Source organism: Tupaia chinensis, unplaced genomic scaffold (assembly GCF_000334495.1).
Source record: "Tupaia chinensis unplaced genomic scaffold, TupChi_1.0 Scaffold138416_1, whole genome shotgun sequence".
NCBI lineage: Eukaryota > Metazoa > Chordata > Mammalia > Scandentia > Tupaiidae > Tupaia > Tupaia belangeri.
In genome coordinates this window covers 26,242-34,273 of record NW_006198314.1, presented here as the reverse complement: position 1 = coordinate 34,273, position 8,032 = coordinate 26,242, and the positions used below count along the sequence as shown (strand labels likewise).

Below are 8,032 nucleotides of genomic sequence, written 5' to 3'. Positions count from 1 at the left end.
GGCCTGCCATGTGGGAGTCCAATGACATAACCATTTCACCATCTTCTGGTCCTGCTGTTTTGAGTATCTTAATATTGAGTATCTTAATTTGGTAAAATCATATAGCGAGTTTTGATTAAAGTAGTCACTGTGGTTTACATATTGCTTGTCACCCGAAAAGTTATGTGCTAGAGGATTGGTCCCAAATAATGGCATTGGGCAGTAGTGAAACCTTTATGTGGAGATGGGACATAATGGTCATTGTTAGGATCATGGGAGCACTGCGATAGAAAATAAATTAATGTCTTCTTATGGGAAGGTGTGTGCTCTTTCTCTGGTGAATAGGTTAGCGCAGAGCAGAGTAAGCTGTTATAAAAGTAGGATGGTTGCCTACAGGTCACTCTCACTCTTTCTCTTTGCACATGCCCACTTACTTTTCCATTTCTTTTCTCCCTGTGGTGATGCAGCAGAGGTTGGCTACATGCCAACTCCATGCCTTTAGACTTTATAACCACCAGAATCATAATCTGAGTAAATCTCTATTCTTTTTTATTGTTGTTAATTTTTCACAGAACATGCATGTGCTTACAAGAGAGAGACAGAGTAAAAGGAAAGGGAGAAAGTACTCCCCAATGGGGCTTGATCATGCAGCAATCACTTCTTCTCTATCTCACCATCTCCTTGAGATTTGGGGCACACATGCACATGTACCCAGCATGTTTTTTTATGCTGCTAGAGCCAGAATTTGAACCCATGTGAGATCCAGCTCCCTTAACCACTAAGCCATAGGGCTGGTCCAAACTTCTGTTTTCTATAAATCACCTAGTAACATATATTTCTGTTTAGCAACACAATAATGGACTAAAATAGTAATTACGATATTTTATAATCCCAATCATCAGGACTTTCTCAAGGGAAAACATGTTATAGTTACTTGTAATTTGTAACTAGGCTGTTCTATGTGAAACAGTTATTAGCACCTTTTAAAGATAACCCTTTTAGGGACCAACAGATGGCATAATGTTTATGTTACTGGATTCCCACATGGTCAGCCACGGTTCAAGTCCCGGACTTGGCATCTTAAAACTCACACTAGGCACGTGTGCATGTGTTCCCAAAATCCCAAGAGGAAAAGGGATGAGAAGGGATTGCAGCGTGGCTATCGAGCCCGAGGTGTGATTTGTAGCTTTCTGTCACTCTGGTGAGCACACTCACCCTATAGCAAAAATTTCTTAAAATAAATAAATAAATAAAGATAACCCTGTCTGGAGTGACTATTGTGAGAACACCAATTTAAAAGCACAAGATTTTATTGTGTGTATGGCAGTCTATGTTTGTTCCGCAGTGCTGATTTATTAATAAACCTATGAAGATATTTACTAAAGATTTCTGAAAAGGTAGAGTACATTGGAGGGGATACTGTGCAAATAACAGAAATTAAATATGTTAACAATAGAAAAAATGTAGTGAGATTCTGGCTAGGAAATGATGTAAATAAAAGTCTAAATAAGAGCCTATATTATACTTGTTACCTAACTTACTAAGTAGACTAACATTCACCTAAAATATACTATCACTCAATTTATTTTTATGGGCATGGAGGAAACATGTTTGTTTATCTTCAGCAATATGTGTGCTATTGTACAAAGACTAAAGATAAAAATTTTCCAAGGCCATAAGCTGATTTTATCATATTTATAATAATTCTAAATTTTTTTAAGGTTTTTGTCATAGGGCACATGCACTCATCAGAGAAAAACAGTGAAAAAGAAAGTGAGAAATCACCCCCCAGGAGGGATGGCCACACTGCAATCCCTTCTCCATTCTCTCAGAATTTTGGGCACATATGCACATGTGCCTAGTGCAATTTTCAAGCTGCCTGGTCCAAGACTGGAACCATGGCCAACCATATGGGAGTCCAGCACCTTAACCACCACACTGAACCCAACATATCTAACATTTTACCTGTTGTGCTGATTGCATTTTGAGGTGTCTACAGTAGTACCTAAAATTCGTGTATGTAATTAGAAAGCATGCAATTTATTTTAGGACGTTTTATCCCAGTTTTCTCTTATCACTATAGCACACAGTTAACTGTAGTCACCAATTTGGAAAAAAAAAAGCACATTTCACAGTATAGTTATTGGTATAAACTCACTATACTTTATGAATAAAGCATAAACTATAACTTTAAGGAATCATTTCCTAAACAAATTGGCAATTTAGTAGCTCAACCTTTTATTTTGTTTGTTTTGGTTTTGGTTTTGTTACTTTTTAGAGAGACTTTTTGCTATAAGGCATGTGCTCTTTCCAGGGAGAAGAGAGAGACAGAGAGATAGAAGGCAATAATCCACCCCCCAGGGAGGGCCTCACTGCAATCCCTTCTCCATTCTCTCAGGATTTGGGGCATGCATGCAACTGCTCCCTGTGTACGTTTTAAGCCACTGGGTCTGGGACTCAGGCAGCGGTAGACTATGTGGGAGTCCAGTGACATCACCTTTATGCCATCTACTGGTCCCAAGTAGCTCAGTCTTTAAATCAGCTTGGTTAATAATTTTTAAAAAATATTTTTGCCAGGGAACCAGCAGTTAGCGTAATGGCTATGTTGCTGGATTCCGCTCACCAGAAAGAGACAGACAGTGATAGGGAAAGTGAGAAATCACTCCCCTTGGGGGTAAGGGCATGCCACAGTCTCTTCTTTGTTATTCTCCTCCTGGAATTTTAGGTATGCATGCACATGTGCCTAGCATCATTTTCAAGCCACCAGGTCTGGGACTCCAACTGTGGTCAGCCATATGGAAGTCCAACATTAAACACTATGCCAATGGTCCTTAAATCAGTTTGCTTTTTATGTTATTTGACTTTGCCTTTTTAAAAAATATATATATTTATTTAATTTTATTTATTATTATTGTTATTTTTCGATTTGCTATAGGGCACATACACTCACAAGAGAGAGAGAGATAGTAAGAAAGCAAGATGCCAAGTCCAGGACTCAAACTGTGATCAAGTATGTGGGAGTCCAGCGCCTTAAACACCACTTCATCTGCTAGGCCTGAGAGTTTTGGCTATATAGCATGTGCACTTGCCTGAGAGAGAGAGACAAAAAGTGAGAAATGACACCCTGGAGAGATGGCCACCCCTCAATCTCTTCTCCATTCTCCTTTCAGGATTTTGGGCATGCACACACATACTCCTGATGTGAGTTTTATTATTTTATTTTTTTAGGATATCAGAAGATTTATTGAGAACTGTGATTAAGGAAGGGGCAGCACAGTATGAACCCTCATGAGTGCAAGGCTCTCCACTTGTCTAGAGGACGACGATTGGGGATGTATTTGACACCACAGCCATCAGGGATGAGGCACTTCTCAGCCACCATATCTTCAAATTCATCAGAATTAAACTTGGTAAAGCCCCACTTCTTTGAGATGTGGATCTTCTGTCGACCAGGGAACTTGAACTTGGTCCTACGGAGAACCTCAATCACATGCTCCTTGTTCTGCTGCTTGGTGCAGATGTACATGATAACCTGGCCAATGCAGACCCTGGCTACTATGCCCTGAGGCTTCCCAAAGGCACCCCTCATACCTGTCTGGAGCCTGTCAGCTCTGATGAGAAACAACATCTGGTTGATGCCGATGACATGGAAAGGGTGGAGCTGCAGTCAGACAGGAAAGCCATCATATGATGTTTGCACAAATATGAGCAGCTTCCAGGGCCTCTGACCAGAGCTGTTCATATAGACATAGAGACAGAAAGCGAGAAATCACGCCCCAGGGGGGATGGTCACGCCGCAATCCCTTCTCCTCCATTCTCCTCTCGGGATCTTGGGCACGCATGCACACGCGCCAGGTGTGAGTTTTAAGCCACCGGGTCCAGGACGTGAACCGCGGTCGACTACGTGGGAGTCCAGCGACATAGCCATTACGCTAACTGCTGGTTCCCAAAGATGCGGATCTTGGCATCTGGGACACCTCGGCAGAAGCGCGACTTTGGGTACCGCTTGTTCTTACAATACCGGTAACACCAGGCAGGGCGGCGGCCCATGGCTGACACCAAGATCTTCGGTGGCGCGCTGGAGGTAAAGAGCCCTGATGTGAGTTTTAAGCCACTGGGTCTGAAACTGGAACTACGGTTGACTATTTTAACCACTACGCCATCTGCTGGCCTCTTGGCCATGTCTTTTAACTGATCTTGCAATAGGACTAGTTTTTTTTGTTTCTTTGTTTTGAAGAGAGGTTTTTTTTTTCTATTTTTTTTCTTTTGCTATTGGGCATGTATGCTTGCTGGAGAGACAGAGAGACATAAAGTGAGAAATTGAGAAATCACCTCCTGGGTAGATGTCCACTCCACAATCCCTTCTTCTCCATTCTCTTCTCAGGATTTTGGGCATATACGTACATACGTCCAGAGTTTTAAGCCAACAGGTCCAGGACTTGAGCGGTGGTCGACTACATGGGAGTCCAACAACATAACCTTTACACCATCTGCTGGTTCCGAGTACTTCAATCTTTAAATCAACTTGCTTTATAAAAAATATTTTTTTAGGTTTTTGCCATATGTCACTTGCCAGAGAGAGACAGATAGTAATAGGGAAAGTGGGAAATCACCTGCTGTGGAAATGGCCTCACCCAAATCTCTTCTCCATTCTCCTCTTGAAATTTTGGGCACACACACACACATGCCCAGTGTGAGTGTTAAGCCACTGGGTCCAGGACTCAAACTGCAGTTGACTACATGGGAGTACTGCAACATAGCCATTACCCTATCTGGTGGTTCCAGGTCTAGTTCTTTTTTATATATACAAAACTACATTTTGCAAACTACTTTTGTTGCTGTATTCTATCTTCATACTTCTGTTCATTAACATTTAAATTTTACTTTTATCAGAAAACTGGAATTATATTTTAATATACTTTTTGATGTTTTTGTTTCCATATTGTTTCTTTGTAAGAAGTATCATCTTTTTAAGCATATGGTTTTATTTTTAATTCAGTATCCAATATATAATGTGCTCTGTGTTTCTACGTAGTTTTCCATAATAAAGTTCAATTACACTGAACTAGTGGGTATATAAGAGAAGAAGGTATTTAAATTCTTAGCCAACTGATTATTACTTTCATTTGAAATTCTCTGGCTAATTGAGAGATATGAACATCAACAGATTTTAATCCTAAAATACAGAAAATCAGCTAACTAGTATCATTTTCTATGTTTTCTGGAACAAGTGGAAGAATGACTTTATAAATAAATGAATATATAATTTATGATATAGAATTAGAAAGATTATATTAAAAAGATAATATTAAATGTACATCCATATTGATATTTCAGGTCTTGTTTTAAAAAATGAAATATTGTAACTTTTTTTTTTGAGAAGTTTTCGCTATAAGGGCGCATGCGCTCACCAGACAGACAGAGAGAGACAGAGACAGAAAGCGAGAAATCACCCCTCAGAGGGGATGGCCATACTGCAATCCCTTCTCCTCCATTCTCCTCTTGAGATCTTGGGCACGCATGCACACGCGCCCAGCGTGAGTTTTAAGTCACCAGGTCCAGGACATGAACCGCGGTCAACTACGTGGGAGTCCAGTGACATAGCCATTATGCTAACTGCTGGTCCCTAAAAAATTAAATATTGTAACTTGAAGCAATAGAAATATAGATTGTCAACTCCTGAATACCAGTGGCCAATGCCAATCTGTTTTATATGGTAATTTTCTAAGCATCTGGAATAGCTCAATTGTATAACCAAAATATTTGATGCAGGTAGTATTGTGATTACACATATCCTAAAAAAGATACATGAATATACATGAAAGAGCCATAGTTTGCAATGCAAATTTATGATAAGGTAATGGTCTTTCTAATCTTCAATTTTAGGGACAAATATTTTCAGAATAACTTTATTTTGTCTATTTTTAAAATTATAAAACACTAATTTTTTGTAAATGTATTTTAAATACTTGGAAGAATACACAGGAAAACTTATAGTAAGAGGCCCTGAGAACACCAGGTGTGCGTGCATGCATGCTCAAAATCCTGACAGGAGAATGGAGGAGAAGGGATTGCAGTGTGGCCATCCCCCCTGAGAGATAATTTCTCTTTTTGTCTCTCTGTTTCTCTAGTGAGCCCACACACCCTATAGCAAATATCTCTCTCTAAAAAAAAAAAGAGTCTCTGAGAAGTAGTGGGGTTGGGGAAAGGGAAACTTTCCTTTTCCTTTTTAACCTGAACTGTTTTAAGTATTTTATAACAGTAAGCATGTTTGTCCTTTTAATATGAAAAAATATTTCAAACCTATTTGGAAAACAAAAAAAATCTCACCACTCAGAAGGACCCGCTTAATGTTTTCTTAAGGTTCTTCCTAACCTGACATTTTGCCATATTTGTTTCCAAAGGTATCTGATTTCTGCTTTTTAAATTTGACATTATACCATAAATGTTTCCTCATGTCATTAAAAATTGTTTATTAAGCATCTTTTTTTCCCCAAGAGTCTCTCTCCCCTTTTTTTAGGTATGTCAAAGCAGGGAGTTTACTGAAGGACAAGGAAGGAAACACAGAGCACCCAAGAAGGGAGGGATACCAGAAAATGGGTTCCCCAAAAGTTGTTTATTAAGCATCTTAATAGGTGTGTAGAATTACACTGTTTGGATATATTATAATCACTTTAACTTACCCTATATTTGATTTATCTCTCCCCTATTTCATAACAAAAATACCATTAGACATATTTGTGTATTAATTTGTGTCCATATTTTGATTAGGTCTTGAGAATAGATTCATAAAAATGAAATTACTGGATGAAAGGATATGAACATTTTTAAAGTCTCTTCAAAAAATAATGCTAAATTATTTTACAGAAATATACAAATTTATATCATTAATTTTAATATTCCTCCTAGCAGTGTTTGAAAATGCCTGTATCACATATCTACATTGTTAATTTGCTAGTTTTAATTGTTCCTGTTTATTTTTAGTTGAAATTCTTTGGTTTAGTAAAATTATATATTTGTTACTTGTTTATTAACCACAATGTTTCATCTGTGAATGCCCTGAATTGCCTAAGTCTTTCATCCATTGATCTACTGAATCTTTTGTGGTTTTTATATCAATTTGTGTGAACTATTTATGTATTAAGACTGTAATCACCATCCTGTCATATTTTTGCAAGTATTTTATTTTCCATTTTGTCCTTTTTTTAAATGTGATTTATGTTTTATTTTAAGAGAGGTTTTTGTTGTAGGGTGTGTGCACTCATCAGACACAGAAAGAGACACAAAGAGAAAGTGAGAAACCACTCCCCACAGGGGATGGCCATGCCACAATCTTTTCTCCTCCATTCTCCTCTCAGGATTTTGGGCATACATGCACATGTGTCCAGTGTGAGTTTCAAACTGCCAGGACTAGGACTCAAACTGCAGTAGACCATGTGAGACTCCAGTGCTTTAACCACTATACCACCTGCTGGACCCTGATTTATGTTGTTTTTAATGGGGGACAATTTAAAAGTCAATCTTAGATGGATCCTGAACTTCAACTGTGAACTATTGCTTTCAGAGACTTAAAATGAAGATTTTCTGCTGAGACTTCTTCCTCATTTATTTCTAGTAGGTAGTGTTACCTATCTCTGTCTCCAGCTCTTTCTGTCTCTCTTTGTCTCCCTCAGTCTTTTAATTTCTTAATTTTTTTTTAAGGTAAAGTATTCTCTGGGCTTTCAAGCCCATTTATTGTGTTAGTAGGTGCCTCTCCCCTTTTGTTTAGGAAAGGCAAAAACCCAGGCCCACCTCCACATGGATCCTAAACTTCAGCTGTGAACTAGTGTTCTAGCGCACCATGTGGTTTTCAATTTTTGCATTTTAATATTAAAATCTATAGTTTTTTTTTTTGAGAGAGTTTCACTGTAGGGCGCGTGCGCTCGCCAGACAGACAGAGAGAGACATAGAGACAGAAAGTGAGAAATCACCCCCCAGGGGGGATGGTCACGCTGCAATCCCTTCTCCTCCATTCTCCTCTCAGGATCTTGGGCACGCACGCACACGCGCCCGG

General features: G+C 38.9%; 1 protein-coding gene across 1 annotated transcript; it reads right to left on the bottom strand.

Moving 5' to 3' along the window:
• Window positions 1–3,205: 3,205 nt before the first annotated feature.
• Window positions 3,206–4,054, bottom strand: LOC102480645 (60S ribosomal protein L10-like). Its single transcript, XM_027765488.1, is given in 3 exon segments — window positions 3,206–3,671; window positions 3,673–3,795; window positions 3,917–4,054. Coding segments are annotated over 3 exon segments (642 nt in total). The 5' UTR covers window positions 4,030–4,054; the 3' UTR covers window positions 3,206–3,265.
• Window positions 4,055–8,032: the final 3,978 nt, after the last annotated feature.